The 19071-nt window shown below is 39.9% G+C and overlaps 1 protein-coding gene across 2 annotated transcripts in view; it reads right to left on the bottom strand.

The window, feature by feature from the left end:
• The window catches only part of GUCY2C (guanylate cyclase 2C), a 44298-nt gene that overhangs the window by 14493 nt on the left and 10734 nt on the right, over positions 1-19071 (bottom strand). For both annotated transcript variants that reach the window (XM_068191492.1, XM_068191493.1), the window contains 11 exons: positions 18576-18705; positions 17223-17358; positions 15410-15495; positions 14870-14981; positions 11378-11459; positions 9954-10059; positions 9280-9342; positions 8025-8096; positions 6989-7093; positions 5730-5816; positions 1467-1599 (listed from right to left, as the gene is read on the bottom strand). In XM_068191492.1, the coding sequence (XP_068047593.1) occupies positions 1467-1599; positions 5730-5816; positions 6989-7093; positions 8025-8096; positions 9280-9342; positions 9954-10059; positions 11378-11459; positions 14870-14981; positions 15410-15495; positions 17223-17358; positions 18576-18705 (1112 nt within the window). The remainder of the gene's footprint in view (positions 1-1466; positions 1600-5729; positions 5817-6988; positions 7094-8024; positions 8097-9279; positions 9343-9953; positions 10060-11377; positions 11460-14869; positions 14982-15409; positions 15496-17222; positions 17359-18575; positions 18706-19071) is intronic.

Below are 19071 nucleotides of genomic sequence, written 5' to 3'. Positions count from 1 at the left end.
TGGTGATGAACTTGCTTTTCTTAGCTACATTTCAAAGGCTTAGAAATAGCCTATGTATCTGGATAAGACCAAGGAATGCCAGTGCTATAGTAAAAAAACCCTGAGCCATAAATTATTGAGCTAGGAGATGCAAGGAGTCTTTATGCACAGTGTCTGATAAGAAGACTGCAATATTTCCCAATGACCTTGATATCATGAAGCTAATGAAATAATTTTCAAGTGCTTTTGAGCCTGACATAATATTACCTGCTCATAACTACCTGCTTTCTACAGAAATTATTAATCTGTATTTCTAGTACAATGAGTACCATTGTACCTCAAAACCAGAATGCTGCTATGGTACAACAGCTGTGACATGGTGGTGACATACCATAACAGAGACCTGAACACAGTGACCCTGAAGACAGTGTTATGATATTGGGCTGTAACATCCAGCCACAATGAATCTGTGGATCTCTTGTGAAACACTGAGTTTTCATCAAGGACATAGACTGAGTAGACAGAAATTTTGAGTCTGCTTACAAGCAGTAAAATAAAATAAATACATTACAATGTAATAATAATAATAATAATAATAATAATAATAATAAAATTAAATTTAAAATTTGTAAAATTAAGAATGAATAGAACATTTATGTTCAGTGAATTTTTCCTAGTCCTTTTTTATGTTCTTATTACTACTCTTGAGTATGTTTGTGTCTTAATATAAAAATTTTCTCCAAACCGGTTGCAACCAGTTTCTTTTCAGGTTGTATGCTGCAGTTACAGGACAGTGCCGTGCTTATTATACCCCAAGCTCTACCCTATAGATTCATATGGGCTCATCTTTTCACTCCAGCTCAAGTAAGAAGGAAAAGATGCGCAGATAAGAGTGTTCTATTTTACAGAAATATTCTATGAATGTGAGGTGAATAGAAAATGTAGAGAAAACTATTAATATTATTTCAATCAGGTTAAGCATATATTATGATATTCCTAACTAAGGGATAAGAAACAGAGTTATCATTGCATATCAATGTGGATTTTTTCAAGGATTATCAGAGTCATGTCTGTTACTGTTTAAATGATATCACAGAGCACTGTGGTAACACGTGTATCTAATCAATTACAAGATTTATGGTAAATTAACTGATTTTTTTCTTTTCAGCAGTACTGCTGCTGAAAACAGCTGGTTGCATGAAGGACTTGGATACTGAAAATCTTTCTTACATCTCAATCACAGGGAAATCTCTGTTTCTAAACTAAAAGCTGAATATTCGTTTTTTCTTCATTCTCACACTGCCTGCTAGTAACTCTTCCATTGTGTTATTGAAGTTAAAAGATATAATTGCTGCTATAATATGAATCAAAGTTGCACTGTTTTGTACTGTGTACAAGATGTAATTAGACCCTACTGATCTATGAAGATAAGAAAATTCCATTGGGTTGGAAACCGTGAAGGAGAGTCCAGTTGGGCATTTTTTTACCTTTCCTTGGAGGCAGAATTGAATTGCAGCCAAAATCAGTGATCTTTACTACCATGCGATTGTCTACTACACAATTTGTAGATTTGAGTCGACCATGGACTTCAGCTTTGCTTGAGTGCAGGTAAGACATCCCCTGTGGTTGAGAATAAAAGAGAAAGAAAGCACAATGACATATGAGACACTCAGATGTTACCAGACTCAACAAGAACGTGAATATTAGCATAATATCTGTGCAAATAATTAGATGGACTTCATCTGCAATGGATATGCATAAATCACAATTCCCTTTCATATTATTATTTTACAAAGGAGACTTTCCAAGGTCTTAGGAACAGTCAATATTAAAAAATGAGGAAGTGGGTCATGTCATGGGAGGCCATTCTTACTCTTAGTTAACAACAATCTGACATAGCATCTTGGTTTTGTCAATATTAGAACAATATTTCCTTAAGTAATTAAGGAAATGTATTTCTTCCCACAAAAGTTTTAATTTCACTTGCAATAAATGTTTTTTGGTAAGTTTTATATAGATTTCTTGGAATGTCATACAAAGAAGTGCTTCCAATTACACTTTCATCCAACAGACACAAGTGTGAGAGGAATTGCTCTTTATGTCTGTATCGTCTTTGAAGATCACCATGCACCAGAAATGTTTTTTGAAACATTGCAGCAGATCCTCTAACTGCAAAGCAGAGGGCTCCAGAGCAGTCAATGCAGAGAGTGTCAGATGATACATTAGGGCTTAGACCAGACAGAGGATGAGACTAGACAGACTTAAAGGTCTCTGCTGACCTGACTGTTTATGGTTTTCTCTGTACACGGCAATACATGCCAGCTGTCAATGAGCTAAACTTGAAGTGAGCATGAGGCCTGGCCAATGCAGTTTCATCTTTATTTCCTGGAATTCAGACTCCTGACTCAGAACACACAGAGGCATACAGAGGTGTCTATCTTGCCCCTTTTTACTCATTGCCTGTAAATTATCTGATCTAGTCTAAGACACTCAAATACGGTGCAGTACATGAGAAGAGGCTAGCACTGAGACACAGCAGGAAAAGAACATTATTAAGTGGCTGTCAACTGAAGAAGGGAGTAGTTATGCTAATTTGTACCTTCTTGCTATTATTTATTCTGTTTCATCTCACTCTTCTGAACTACTTAAACTCACACCTTCTTAAAACCTACTGCTGGTTGTTCTTCTTCCTATAGTCCTCTTTTCTTTGTGCTCAGTATATGAAGTGCAATCTCTGTCCTGTGGACACTAGAACATGTATGTCATATCTGTTCAGTTTCTTCTCTGAATGAACTTCCACTTAGGCTCCTACATGTATAGCTCATCATTTTGTATAACTGGTAGATAGAATCTCATCAGGGTTACCACGGCTCATGTGGTCATGATACACTGTATGACATGTTGGGTTTTCTTTTCAAATACTGCGTTACCAATAATTGGGAATAGATCAGCAAATGTTACAAGAGATCACTGAGATATGAGCTGAGTTTTGGGCAGAGCAGATATATGTCTGAGACACAAGCAGCCTGCAAAAGATGCAATCTCTGGAGAATGTTGTTGGACTGGTTATCCTGGACCTATCTAGACCATGCCAAATTTACAGAGATTGTGTGCACACTATACCCAAGGAACACGTTTCTTGATTAAGCAGCTTTTAGCGTGCAGCCCTGATGACACTACCCAGGATGTTTTGCCTGCTTTAGGCCCTATTTCCTCTAGTAACACCTTCTCCCAGCTCCTGCTTTCATTAGCCACAAAATACTCCCATTACTGCAGCAGAATTCCCAACTAGTATTCGCATCAAATGACAGGCAAAGGTGATTTAGATTTCCTTACCCTAAGGCTTTCTTGTTAACAATTTCCAGAAGCAAAGGTCTTGTAAATGTACCTGATAAAATCTTCCTCTTTCCTCCCCACTATCCTATGCACCTACCTGAAAACACAGAACTTACTAAAAACCCATAATGTGATTTTCAAAATTTATAATGACTTTCAGTACAGTAGTTCCAAATATTTGAGCATTCTTGTAACCTTTGGTCTGGAGCTCTGAAGCTTTAGTTCTGACTGACAAACCTTTTCCTGGCACAATGCAAGAATATTACAACCCCTTGCACAATATCCTGCAGCAGTCACTTATTTAATAAATAGTATTGCAATGACAGTGTATGCACTAATAACTACAAGGCTTGATTACTGCAATTCCCTCTCAGCGACCTTTCATCAGAACTCTTTGGTCCCATGGCCAAATCCATGTAGTTACAAGGTGGTCCCATCAATCCAAGAGGCAGCTACAATAGCAAAAAAGAAAGAAAAAATGGGGGGGAGGGGGAGGGCGGAGGGGGGGGAAGTAAACAGAGAAGATTTAGGGCTTCCTCTTTAGCCACTCCACCTTCTCTGTTGAACTAGAAACTGCTTCAAGAATAGTCATCACTTGGCTGTTTGTTCCAGGGAATACAGTTGACCCAACCTTTGTTCAGAAACAGATGCAGCAGCTTCTTGTGCAAACATAGTACAAAGACTGTTTGGGCCATGGTAACAGCAGAGTGTATGAAAGCGGTGGTGTGGAAAGGGAGAAGCATCTCAAAAAGAAGGCAAAGGAACTGCTACACCTGGTCATAAGTATTTTAATAGCCTGGAGAGCTGCAGCTGGACTTGAAAGGATAGATACTGAGATGAGAGGAACTGGAGTTGAGAAGCCATGAAATTACTTCTTTAAAAAGAGAAGCCATTCAAGTAAATATGGACAGAGTGCTTGGAGGTTTAGAAGATATGTTTTGGAAAAAGCAATACTAGAATTACATGGAAATGTGTAGGTCCACCATATGGTGAAGCTTCACCATAGTATCAAGTCAAGGAATAGGAGAGGTTGTCAGATCATCCGAACAACAGTAATTTTCCTGATATTCCTAGGTACATACAAGTTTTCATGAAGAGTTTTTGAACCATCTCTACTAACACAGCTGATAATGCTCAGGAGCCATTCCACATAACAGATGCTATGTGCCAGTCCATACTCAGGTGCCATGTCCCCTTTACCAATGGTGCAGCAAATGACTGGCTGTGCAGTCTCAGTATGAATGCAGTCATTGTGCATTTGGTCACTCCCTTCAGAGGGACTGGGACTTCTCTTTCCTCATAAATGGAGACAGTACTAATCATTCTTTTCTAAGGAAACATCTGAAGGTAATCTGAAGGTGCAAAGGGTTAAAAAATACCCTGGGTTTTGAGGAGGAAGGAAAACTCCTCTGTTGCTATTTAAAATGAAACTTTAACTGAACTTAACTGAACTTGAAAGTCATTAACAAGGCCAACAAACTGTGACAATGTGGATTAAAGGGGCTTTAAAAAAACACAAGATTTTCAGTATCTCTTTAGAACAGACACAGTGGAGTCATTCATCGTGAAGACCAAATCTGAACTGGTGCATGTAGGGAAGCAGGAGGATCCTCCAACTGCAAATCACCAATAGGAAGAGGAGAGCAGCTGAGCACTAGCCAAAAGACAGAGAGGATTCTCTACATTATCTGTAGAGGTATAATGAATTATTACACCAGTGAATTACAAAGGGTCCTTACCTACTAGCTAAACAGTTACAAGTCTCTAATGAAGAACAGAATTTCCTTTACTGTGCATATTGATTTTTCCTACCACAAGGACCTAAAAAACAAAGATCTGTTGCAAACTACTGAAAATCAGCCTTGGTTTCTGTACAAGATTAATTTTTTCCCTCTCAGACTGCTTGAAATGGATAGCTGTAGTGAGAAACGAGAGTGTCGCACTCCAGTGAGAAAATCAGGATGGTACATAAGCAGTTTGTTTAGAAAAAGTTGATCCTATCTCTGGATATATATTAGAATAATTCTGTGATTTGAAAAAATACAGTTTTGCTCTGTAAGCTTTACCCGAGGCCATAAAGCAGTGTGTTTTGCAGAGCTTGTGACTGCATAAGCCCTACTTATCAGAGCCACTGGTCAGCAGATTGTAACCCTCTGATTTTTGGGCCACATTTCTTTGGGGTATACTTCATTTGTTTATTTATAAATAGCCTCAAGCCAGTTCTGGCCCCTATTTCCTCCTTCGGTCTGAAAGCCACTGGCTTCTCCTGCCTTGGATACTTGTCCCCAGAGGAGAACAGACTGGAAGGACATACAGCTCTAGGAAAAAAGACCTTGAGAGCTGTGCTCCTCAGAGGATCAGTTTTGCAAGACAGGACAGGTTGATTTACATTGCACTGTCAGCAGTCCACTTACCTTGGCAATATCGTACATGACGGAGATTTTAAATTCCCAGTCCATGAACGTGCCATCAGGGTAGGATATTTTATCATTTAAAACATCCTGTCAAGAGAAGAAAAGTTTTTCAGGGAAAAAGCAGAAGATGAGATATGGGTATGCAAATTGCATGCCTTTCAGCTAGCAACTTTGATTTTATAAAGAGTACATGCACTAGAACAGAAGTTGACTCAAAAAATAGGGAATATTAAATATACATTAAGTTTACACAGAGCTATAATAGTGGGGACTACAGAAAAGAAGGGTTTCTGCAATTAAAAACAGATTGCGAATTTGGTTTTCAAAACAAGTTTTTAATAACACAAAATAGCTGAGAAACAAGTGGTCAAGTTGTGCAAGAGGAAGGGAGAGGATTTTCCATGTTTTGTGCTCACAGTCTATTTCCTACCAATTTACTCCTAGCCTTACAAGTTCAAAGTAAACTGTTGCTTTATCTTTGCCTGCCAGTCATTAACAGTTTTTTCAGCCACAATGACATCCATTGATAAAGGTAAACTTCCATGAGTATGCCAGTTTACCAGAAAGTAACTTAGAGAACAATTATTTTGCTGCCTTGCGGTGAGTTTGTTCCAGAAACCACTGGTACTGATGACAGTCTTTGTATGATCACAGAAGCTGAGACAATATATGCCCTCAGAAGAGCTGATGATTATCACTTCATGATTAGCACTGAAATAATATTGGTAGTAATAAACCATAAATCTTTCCATACTTTTGCCAGCATCAATTTACTATTTCTTTCTCTAAACAAAAGTTAAGGGTTGTTTTCCCTTATAATGCAGATCTTGTCACTTTTCTCCCTTACTAATATGAAATATATTCTTTTATCTGTCCTTGCACACTCTGTGGTACACAAGCACATCAGCAGAGACAACAGCTACAGATTGGAAAATGAAGAACAAGTTATACCCTATATGCTTCCAATACGGGACACAATACAAATAGTGGCTGTTACTGTGGCCTGGGCCTGTACTTTTTCTTGGCTCCCCCTCACCTCATCCTCTTCCTGCTGAGAACCATCAAAGTGACACAGCAGAACCTGGGCAGGGATGGAGAGGACCAAGCAAGGCAGAGGAAACTTAAGAGTCAGAAACCTGCCACCTCTTGCTCAGTCCATGGCTGCTGCATGAGGGTCAAAGATACAGAGATTGGGATTTCTTTTCTTACTTTGAAATTTGATAATTTGGAGGTAGAAGGAGACCCTTAAAATTCTTTACCCGCAGAGAACCTCTTTCGCAGTATTCAATCACCCCAAAGATCATGGTGTCTATCTTCACAGTGCCATAGAACTTGGTCAGGTTGTAATAATCAATCTGTAGGAGCTGGAGCAGAGACATTTAATCTGCTTTTAAAAGCAGTCATTTTTAGTACAGAAACATAGGACATGGATATTTGTGTGACATGGCTTTTTATCTCAGGCTCTGATAAGATGTATGAGTTTCCCTTAAACCAGAGTGTACTAAGGCCCTGAGTGAAGTACTTGAAGACATTTCTAATTCCAGAATCTTCTGGATTAGGGAGATAAGAGTGGCTGCTGTTGGATACTGCAAGTTAATTCCAGAGTCCACTGTAGTATCTATTATTGCCTCTCTATCAAACATCCCAGCTGACCAGAATAGCCATTATGAGTGACAGAATGATGTGAATCATTCAGTAAATGAGCAAGTAATAAAAATTTAATGATGCTGCATGGTATTATGGAGTTTGTCCATTTAAATGGACAACTGTAGTTTACTTTGAGGTATTTTTAGAGTTTATTGAATTCACAATATAGCAGTGTTGTGTAATAGGAAAACCATTCAAAAAAAGATGCAATACTGCAGCCAAATTAATCTCCCATGTTGAAAGAGTTTGTATGCAGAAGTCAGCAGAGAGTAACTTATATTTAAAGAGCTGCACTTGGCATTCAATAATAAGATTTAACTACAACATTCCACTACTGATGAATTAAGTATGAGCCAAAAGAGTGAAGTGCCTTTTAGCATCAGCTATAAAAATTGATTAAGGCCATATGACAGCACATGAATTACTTCATTCATCCTCAGCTTGACTGGCACACCATTCAGACTCTGAAGTGGTGATGAGATCACATAACAAAGATAAAGTTCATCAAGCAATATCCTTTGAGGAACTCATTACCTGTCCACCTCACAAACAAGCACATGGCTGTTGGAGTTGACAGTGGAAAGCAATGACTTCACTCACAGACTCCATCCCACCCTGCTGTGTCCAGTTCCTATGTGCAACAGTTACCTTGTTCAGTTCTATTTTTTGCTTCTCTGAGAAATTACCATCACTGTTTTTGAGATCCTTTAGAATCACCACCTGAAGGAAAAATACCAGTGGGGGAAAAATAATAGGTTTAGTACAACAGCAATTCATCTTTGGGAAATTTTGACATTTTCCAAGAAATGTCCATACAAAGAAATACTTCAGAAACACCTGCCTACTGCTTCACTGCTGGAGTTTCAGTTAATCAACTAAGAAGTACTGAAGCTATATTTTCTTCAAAGGATTTAAATCTATCAATTGTGCAGATTTTAACTCAACAAGAATATACCTCATTCAGGAAGATAGCTCTACTGAATGCACAAGAATTGCCATGTAAATGCCCTGTCCTCCATTAACCTATTAACCTCTTCAGTACCAAAATGTATCAGTGCCGCTGTGCTCCCTCTGAAGACCCCTGGCTTCACCTGCCCAGCAGAGGCACGGTCAGCAGTGAGGACACTCCCCTGTGTCTTGTGGCAGATTCGGGGAGCAGCTAAGACAGAGCACTTTGCTGTCCGCCTTGTATGGAGGAGAGGCGGCGTCCGAGAAGGTAATGAGGGAGTTTACTCAAGGCCGGGGAAAAAGTCTCAGGTTTATTGTAAGCTTCGAGAAGCTTCTGAGTTCCATGTCCCTGCAGCCCAAAGTGAGTCACATGGCTTTTGTAATCACCTTAAGTACCGGGGCGGAGACAAGGGGGAAGGACACCCACTGTCCAATGGGGGAGTTCGGGGGAGTGGAAGGCAGGAGGACAGACAGACACACAAACCAATGGGGGAAGGTTAAGGGAGGGACCCGTGGCCTTTGTCCACTCACTCAATGCCCAAGGTGGAAAAATTTGGGAGGGTGGGATTAGGAGCTGTGTGATGGACAAGGCACCAGGGAGGGGTGGCATTGGAGGAGGGGTGGGAGAGCTAAGGGTGGAACCATTGGGGGGAAATGGGGGGTGAAGGGGCAAACCATTACAGAACTGTTACAAAGATATAAAAACACAATACAACATATCAGATTTCTGGTCCTTGTGTTAATGCTTCTGTACTCCTGGGCTAGGGGTTCATGGAGTCGAATATTTAGCCTTCTGCCAGTAAACAAAATACATAGCAGCTGATAGGGAACAAATGGCTTACTCCTTCCATAAGAACTAACCACTTTGCAAGGTCAGGGGAGGCAGAATGAGCTTCTCCCAAAAAGTGCCCTCCTAAAGGTGAGGAAGGGAGCATGGACACTGCAGTCATGTTACCTTCTTGTCATACTTGCCCTGGCGCAGTCTCTGGGTGGTGTCACGTCTCTTATCTTCATCAATCTGAGAACAAAGAAGAATAATTAACTTGCAATTATCACCTACTCCTCACTTGACAGGTCCAGAGAGATTAGTAAAGTCTGTGTGTGCCACACAGAGAAGCATAAGCCTCTCTCTCTAGGGAGGGTCACTACAAGCTGCAGAAATTGTGGGACATCCATGCCACTCCCATGCCTCCACCTGCTGTTTTCATGCTATTACAGAGACATAACAAAGCACGGGGAAATAATTTGTAACAGAGACTGGAAGTCAATACCCAGCCAATTCCCTCATCATAAAATGAGCTTTACTGATGGGAACAGGTGTATTCTATTAGGGAGCAATAGATGGGGAATAATCTCTCTTTCTTCAATACAGCAAGTGTGGGTTAAACAAAAAAAAACACCACAAAAAAAAAAAAAAAACCAAAAAAAAAAAAAAAAAAAAAAAAAAAAAAAAAAAAACCAAAAAAACCCCAACCAAACAAAAAAAAACACCACTAAAAAAAGTTAACAGGTCCTAGTCCTACCAGAGCCCCATAGGGTGCTGTAGTCAGAACATGTCAAAACCCCAGCATTGATTGTCTTTAGGAGACAGAATCCAAGATCCAGCTTTAGACACTGTGCTTCTCTTACCTTCAAACTAACATGACTTGTTTCACTGGTCTCTAGAGGCAAGATTTCCTCAGGTGGTATATGGGACCATTTTTTCCACCGGCGCTCATTATCTCTCCTGTACTTCCTGAAGAACAAGAGAAGTCCTTTGGGATATCCTCCCAGTGAACCGAAACCCGCAGCAGGAGATTAGGACAGGGAAGCCTCTAGTGTCACACAAGGATGGTGTGACAGGTTGATGAGACTTGAGCACAAGCCGTGTGGCTCTCATCCAGTTTTCCAGTTTGAGGATACTCTTTAATTCTCCTAGCTTTGGGAAAGCCTAAATGCTCATTCATTCTGTAGCAGAACAGAACAGATTTAGCAGAACAACTGCTAAATCTCTTCTGTATTTGATGCTTGGGAATATCACAATGATACGTATACAATAACAATCTAATAATCTAAACAGAATCTTTAGATTTTATGCATCTGCAAATATGGAGAAGTATAGAAGAATCTTTTACAAGTCCATACATTTGTTTATTAATTTTCATAGGCATTGCAAATTTCACTGTCTGTTTATATGTTAGTGCTTAGATGTGACTGATTAGCTCCTACATATCTTGAGTACTATTGGATGTGTTAAGAGTTGTGTATCTTTATCTTTGATTTTTCCCTTGTTTTAGTTAGCAAGGCAGATTGGTCTACTCAAAATAAGAGAGCCTGAGTAGCATCTGTTTCTAATAAACTTTTCTTAAGATCTGATTTTCTTGCTTTTTCTGAAGTTCTCTGATATATAACAATAATATAGACTGAAAACAGAGGCACAGGTAAGATTTTTTTTTTTTAAGATTAAAGAAAATCCTGTCCTTTGGAACTGCAGTGGGATTTCTTCCATCAAAAGGAGGCATCAATGATTTCTATTTCTGCTTTTTCCATAATGATAAAGCTGGACTTGAACTGCTGCATGAAATTCCAAGGTGTTAGAAAAAATTTTATGCAGGATGTTAGACTGAGTTGAAGAAATGGATTCATGCAATGAAAACACCAAAACCTCATGGTATTTTGACTGCTACAATGTCTCAAGAGAAATACCACATTCTAGATTGAACTTTCATGTCCCCAATACATTGAAGAAATGTAAGTGAATCCCAAGAAAGCCAAAGATGGGTAGTAAAGTGGAAAACCTCTGAAGATTGGTCTGAGACTTCTATTTCTGTGTATGGATAGGAATCAGAGCTTTTTAGCAGATGCAAGAACACTCAGCCTTGCTGCATCTTCTCCCTTGAGAACAACACCATGGATGCAAGCTGTACTTGGCATATACCAAAGTTCACACTAGGGACAACCACACAGGTCTCTAAGGTAAGCTAATGAATGGCTCTTCAAGGAGAGACCAAGCCATTGTCCTAGTGGAAAAACTCTTCAAGGACAAACAAACAGAAAGCCAAAGGGGTTGGTACCTTAGAATCAGCAAAGAGATGATCAGAACTAGAATCACAATTCCTGTGAGTGTAAAGACAGCAATAGTCAAGATGTGTGGGCCTGCAGAAAAGAAAAAATGAAAGATAAACAATTCCATGGAGGATGCTGAAAAACAATATTGTATTTGAGAAATTAACCCTCACACACACGTGCAAATCACAGTAGCTGACCAAGGATACTTTTTGGTCACATCCAGCTTCAGAGGCTTCGGTAAAGTCCAGCACTGCCTTGGGATTGACGTTTGCCTCTTTCAATGTGGGATGAAGCATGACCCAGAGGAGTGCAGTGTTACATCCCCACCTGAGGCATGGGCAATCTGTGGGGACAGCCAGGCAATGGTGCTACTGTGTGGACTGTACTCTTCAGTAGGAAATTAATATGCTATAAAGGAAAATCTGATGGCAGCACAAAGCCAGTAAAGTATCCTTGGAAGCTGCCAGGAGCCAAACAGTTTGAAAATCATGTTGTTCAGGCATCTGAGGACTTAGACCCAAAAACCACAGAGCACACAAGGGTTCTAACCCTGAGCAGGTAGACAGGATGAACAAGGCTGGGAAGTGACTAAGGTTTTAATGTTGATTGTCTTACTGTGGAAAAGCAAACTGAAGCCTCTCTTGTGTCTCTTCTTGGAGCTCGGGGGTACTGGGAAGGAAAGTTGGTAGCCCCCAACTTCCTTTGAAGAATAACAGGCCATTATCACAGAGCTTCAGCTGGTGGTCATGTGTCTAGAGTGAACCTACTTTACTGAGCAAGTGTCTCAGGCAAAAAAGGCTGAGGACAATCCAGTTTTGCAGATTGCCGTGTTGATTAAGGACAGTAAAAGAGCTGAAATATTCAGCCTTACTGAGGCTAATATACTTCGGTCTGTATCCAGAAACAGAAAAAACAGAAAAAATGATCAAGTGTAAAAATTAGCAAATTAAAAAAAATCAAATTTACACATACTAGCTGCCTTCAGAACCAAGCCACAATTGAGGAGGGATTTTCAACACACCAATCTTTGTGCCTGCATCTGACATAGGATTCAGTTTATGAACTTCTCTGGATTTTGGACCCAGATTTCTGCTTTGATTTTTCTCGTTCTGGGTATCACGTCTCCCCACCTTCCTTCAGTATGTTCATCAGGGCCTCTTTCAGTATGTCTAAGGGCCTCACAGTAATTTAGTATTAGTCTGATGCTCTCTGATGAAAACCATCAACACTATCGTTCTCCTCCACAAGTTAAGTCAGCACTATAAAATGAGAAATAAATGAGAATGGGCAAAGACATTTTGCCTGAAAATTGTCTGAAATTTCAGGTTTGTGAATTGTGACATGCAGCTTCAATAAACAGATTACAGTTTCCTATGGAAGTGCTGCGGGACCATAATTTCCCTTTCCTGAGGATCTGTTGCCACCTTCTGGCTCTTAGTTTTACAACAGGCAGAAGGAGACATATTAACTGCTCCTCTGGAACCAGAAACGTTTGTCTATTGAAGAATGATTTATCCATGTTTAGAATGAGGGTTAAAACTTTCTGAATAAGGGGAAAATATGGATGAGGCCCCGTTTTTTTCACGGAATACTAGGAGGAAGGTAGGCAGCAGAACTGGGTCAGCTGTTCTCAGTTATAGCTTAGGAAGAAGCAGTGCTTTCTGTTTGTCTGTGCTGTTCACCTACCTGGAGGAAAAAAGGTATTCCAGGACAGAAAGTTTTGACTGGCTTTAGCAAGGCACAGTGATTACTTAAACTTTGACCATTCTCCTTTTTGGGGGGACATATTTATTTAGAATCACAATGAAGGAAGGTTTTGTTTTGAGTTTTGGAGTATTTTTGGGTTTCTTTTTTTTGTTTTGTTTTGGTTTTTGTTGTTTTTGGGGTTTTTTTTTAATGTGAAAACAAAATAATCAAGTGCCTTTGGGTGGCAGTTTCACTTTAGTTTAGTATGGCTTGGCCACAGTGTCAGGCTTCAGTTAAGCACTAGCTGTTAAGCTACTGACATCTGTAGACATTGGCTTTTTGGAATTCTTTTTCCCCTTGTGCAGCAGCTTCAAACAAGGACACACTGAAGGGAATATCTGAAGGATATTTCAGATCCACTGACAACACAGCATGTTATGGGGATGGATGAGAATGGGACTGGAGCAACATCAAGAAGACAGGAGCCAGAAAGCACAAAGCTCATGGAGCTGGTACAGGGAGACCTGGTGGCTGATTTGTGCAGTGTTGCTGTCTCTGCACAGACAGCACTCATGGTCATACCAAGGGAGACCAGAGATTTGACCAGAGATGAAAAATGAAAGCTCCACTGAAATCCCTCTGCTCTTCTCAGAACTAACTTGAGTCTTATCAAAGCTGCTGCCTCCCTCCTCCTGGTAACTCCCATGGGTCCCTGGCAATAAACCACTACTCCTGCCTCTTTTATGAGGGATAAAGCCTAATTTGAGGGCATCTGATTTACTTTACTGAGGAATAAAAATGTTTAAATTTTACCACCTTACTGTGAATGGACTCTTAGTTAGCAGAAGGTGTTTATCTCTCCAGTTATGCTTTGCCTATTCCATAATGGAGGCAAACAACACAGCAAATTAATGGGACACCTTTAGCAGAGACTTTTAACAGCAGCATCTCTGGATTCTCGCTGATGGAATGACTCAGGTGAACACTAAACCACTGTGCACTAACCCTTGCAATTACTGCCACTGCAATAACTTTTATTCTGCATATCATACCCTGAAGTATATGCCCTTCCATTGCCAATCAACATGTGGCAGCAGTCTTAAAGGGGGAAACAATCTCAGTCTGATCAGACTGCCAAGGCTGTACTCTGCTATGCTGAATAACAAGGGACTTCATCTATTCTATCCAGGAGTCACCAAAAACTCAAAAGGAAAGAAGGTGGTGATTTCTGAGATTTTGGATTTAAAGTTTGGGTGTAAATAGAGCCATAACCTAGTTTCCCATGGTCTTCAAAGAGTAAGCTCTTCTCAGAGCCCCCTGAATCTGCACAGTGCTGTGTCCTCTCCCCAGTTCCCTACAACAAGGAAAAGTGGCAAACAGAAGCCACCATGCTCCATCAGATACAGAAATGCAGAGTCAGATAACTCATCATAACCTTAATTATGCAGCCTTTCCTGAACAGTCTTTCAAGCAGTTCATACCACTACCATCTTCTAGTGAAGATTTTTAGTTTGGGGGTGACTTCTTCTGAAATACCCCATGGTATTAACCATAATCACTGGCACAGTACTGAGTTTTCAAGAGACTTAGCATCAGTACCAAAACACAAATAAAGGTTTTGAACTGGACTGAAGGCAGAGAACATGGAGGGGATGAGGCAGGAGAAGGAAAGATGCTGTTCTGCACCCAGCTCCTAGCATCACTGGCTGGGGGCAGTGTGAAGGTAGCATGCTGGATCACACAGCAGGTGGATCTCAGGACTTTGTGATTGTCTTCAAAGAGGCAGGTGCTAGGTTTAATGGGTGTCTCACCAGTGCCTGGAGTATCACTGGGCAGCTTGTGGTTCTTCCAAATAAAATCCGGACTGTTAGTCGCCTCACATGTGTCATTGCTTTGAGTGTTGAAATACAGAAGAGGTTTGAACTACAGATGGGAGGAGGGAAGAAATGCAGTCAGCAACTGTGTTCTCCTGTTTTTTGTCCCTTGCTTCAGACTACCCTTAATAAATATACTGCCCAAACTCAAATTAATTTTCCTGCTACAGTGGTGCATTTCTCAGTGTAGCCATATGTTTGGCTGCTATATTATTTCTTATTCCTTCCCTCTTTCTGAAAATAAATTTACCAATCCCACAAAATACCAGCTGCACTTCACTTACTGAATCACCAGATTACATCAATCCTGTCAGTCTCCAGCACACCTCACATGACCCCCTTCTGGCACTCACGGAATGCCTTGGCACTCCACCACTCCTGCTGCAGTTATTTTCATCATTCTTATGCAATAGTACAGGGCATTCTGTTTCTCCTTTCATATATAAGGTCGAACAGTTGCACCCTGCACATACGTACATAATTTGCAGCCTGTGATGTATACAGCACGGTCAGATTGGTATCAATGTCTCCAAATTCATCTAGAGTCACAGGACCCACTACACCTGCAGACACAAGGAATTAGTTAGAGGGCATGCATTTTCAGAAATACAAACATGGGGCAGGAAGGATGGGATAAATAAAAGGATTTCTGATACTTAGGATACTTTTCTTCTTCATGTATGTGCTAGATATGTATCAGCTCAGCGTGGTGCTTTTAACTTTTAATACCACACTACACTTTCTCTACAAAATCCAATAAAAAGTGTTGAACTGACAGCACTGAAGAGGAAAGTCTCCCTCTAGCTACAACAAAATATATTTGTCAGATTTCTTCAGCATACCAAGAATGTCAGAGTCACCTCCCTTGAAGAGACCATTTTGGAAGTGAGAAGCAAAATAGTCTGTTTCCACCTGCAGTTTGAATCTATCAGCAGTAAAGGAAATACAAGGATACTTTCATTCCCTTTATTCTTTTGAAAACTCTAATAATAATGTTTTAACCACGTTCTTTTTGCCTTTAGCTTCCTCTCTCTGTATGTCAGCAAACGTGCACATTGAGAAATTGCCTGTGTAGCACATTACAAGGATTTTAAGGTGGAACTTCCCAAATCCCTCAGCACAGCTTGACTTTGCTTCCATGAAATCAGTTGCCTCAACATGAGCACAAGCTTAGCCAGTATCCACAACTCCTAGAAGTGTCACCTTAATTTTCCCCCCTTTTTATAAGAGGATTTTTTGATCAGTTTCAGATTGTCTGTTTGCTGCTGTTGATGATGACTTGTTTTATTTCTCCTAAATTCACTATCAGCATTATTTTAGTTCAGCAATTCCCTTCTTCCTTTTCACCTCAAAAACTGATGCTAACTTTTTCATGGTCCACCTCCTTAATATCAAAACATTTATTCTATTAAATCCCTACTGTACCAGACTCCATCACAAGAAAGAATGAAGGTGATTCAACACCTATCACTTTCAGAATTTATTTTTTTTTAACTAAACCTATAAATTATGATGAGCATTACAGTGCTGTATTTTGGATGAGTAAAAATGTCTGTGCAACTTAACTTTCAAACTTAAACAGAAGAGATGAGTTTACTGACGCTCAGAAAGGAATGCTGTCTCCAGGAGGAATTAATAATTTATATTTTGCTAGGTATTGGATACCATGGTTATAGCAAAGATAAGCTTGCAACCTTTCCTATCTTAGGAAAATCTGGGAAACTTCTACACATATATTTGCTGAATGTAGGTGGGGCATTTACACAAAACTTTCAGTCATCACTTTGGTACAGATCTCTGATATGAAGCAACAACTGGACTATACTCCCAGAGAGATAATGTTTACACTTCTTTGCGTAAGTTTTGCCTCTGTCTTTTCCTATGATTGAATTCTATAATTTTAAGCCCATGGCCTACAAAACAAAAGCCCACCAGTGCTAGACAACTTGTGAGAGGAACAAGAAAGTCGACTAAGAAGAGCCAACCCACTGTCAGCTGGCCTACACCCACACTGCAGGCATCCAGGCCTACATGGCTTTGTAAACTGGAAAAGGTTGAAACTACTTAATTAAAGCTCAGACAAATGCCTTCAGAGTCATTCTGAACATCAAATACTGAAAATAACATCCTTGTAAAAATTATATAAAAAGAAAAAAGTCTGGGAATAAAACTCATTGAAAGGCTTGGACTTGTTTAGTGTAGAAGTGACTTGTCCTAAGAGTGTTTAAAATCAAATTTCTTTCCCCTCATCAATTCAGTGAACCCTGCAAAGGATGGTACTTTTTTTTACCTTCAAAAGTGGTATTTCGGAATTCATGGATTAAATTGAAAGGTGACATTGGGCTCTGTGAGATGACAAATTTCTTGACACTGTATCCAAACAGCAACACTGCATTAAAATAGCCAGCAAGAAAGTCATCTTCCATCTAGAACAAAAGAAAATAAAAAATGATTGTTTAAGAGTTCATGTTTCTGCCATAAAGCTATAATAACTTTGATTGGCTCCATTTGGCAGAAACTCCAGCACAGAACACCAGAATCTGCTGAACACCGAATGAGTAGATGGCCAATGCCACATGAGTGTTCTCATTTTGAAAAAGAGAGGTAAACAAAATATATTTTTGATGTATGAAGACAGGAAGGTGCTGAAAACGTAAAAGAGGCCAATGTAAAGGTCTGGCATGCTGATCCTGGTACAAAGCATTCAAGAAATCCTACACTGTAAATTCTTGGCAGTTCTGCTTTGCTCAGAGTGTCCCAAAGACCCTGGCATTGGATTAGAGTTTCTGAGCAGATAATTCAGTGTGGTGCCAGCAAGTCTGGGCTTCCCAGTGGTCACAGCTCAGGGGCAAGGAGCTGTGCCAGAATTTCCAGCAGCCTGCCATAGAGCTGGCACCCAAAAAGCATTGAGCCCAGGCTGGGGGATCTAGAAGCCCTGTAAATCCAGCCAGAATGTTCAGGCTGCCTGCTGGAGAGCTGGAGCTCAAAGCCACAAATCCTGGGAGAAACTCTACATGAAGGACCTGGTTCTTGGGCAGATGGCAGGAGTATCAGTTTCACTAAACAAATACAGCATTTCCATAGGTCCTGCTTTTCTGGAAATTAAAAAAAAAAACCCAACTTATTTCCTATGGCAAAAAAAGGTTCCTGATTTTGAAGCTTATCTGGAAAGCCACTGGAAAGAAACTGCAATGGCTGTCATCTCTTAGACATATCTGCACAGACAAATTAACCAACAATTATTAGTTCTGAACTTTCCATGTTCACATCTCAATTACATGTATAGATATTTTTGAGTGATGCCTTGCAGCTACGTGTAAGAGGGTCAGTCACTCAGATATGGAGTGGAAAAAGCATGTGCCAGTAAGTGTCCCTCACACGCCGTGAATAGGAGACTTGCAGAACAAATTAAAAGTTTGAGTTGAACTTCACAAAGCAGGAATATGACATCCTGCAGATTTGCCTTATGATACTATATTTTGACATCATTACCTCAGGACAATACCATCCTGCAATAATATAAAGATATATCACCTTAGAAGCATGATGGGGATGATTACAGCTGCATTTTTAGTTTTCATTTCCTCATACATGAACAGGAACGAACCAAATGCAATAATCAGCTATAAAATAGTGTTCTTACCAGGATGTTGTCCTCCATCTCTATGTAGTCTCTAATTACAGTATTGTAGCTGTAATTAGCTGGTGGCAGAGTCAGGACAAGCACGTTGTGCATGTAATCAGCTGAGATGTTCTTCTTGAAGTACACGTTACTGCAAAACAAAGCATAAGTACCCCATGAACACTGAACAACAGGGTCAGTGGTATCCATAACAATCACTCACTTGTTCCAAACAGCGGTGCTATTTAACAGGTTAAAAGAGTAGTTCTAAAAATAAAATTTCATCATGCACACAACTCTTTATATCATTCATTCCCTTATGCTAGTTTTTGTGCCTAAAAATATTAAAAGGTAATATCAAGGAGATCTGCCAATCTGACACTCAAAGGTTGTTGTGAACTATGATTATTGTAACTGTTTGTTTTCTGTCCTGTTTATTTCTGCTTTTTTTTTTTTTTCAAGCAGAGTCTACGTTTATTAAAACTCAGTTTCTCCTTGGAATCCACAATACTGCAAT

This window comes from Anomalospiza imberbis, chromosome 5 (genome assembly GCF_031753505.1).
Source record: "Anomalospiza imberbis isolate Cuckoo-Finch-1a 21T00152 chromosome 5, ASM3175350v1, whole genome shotgun sequence".
Classification (NCBI taxonomy): Eukaryota; Metazoa; Chordata; class Aves; order Passeriformes; family Viduidae; genus Anomalospiza; species Anomalospiza imberbis.
This window is presented reverse-complemented; position numbering and strand designations above follow the sequence as displayed.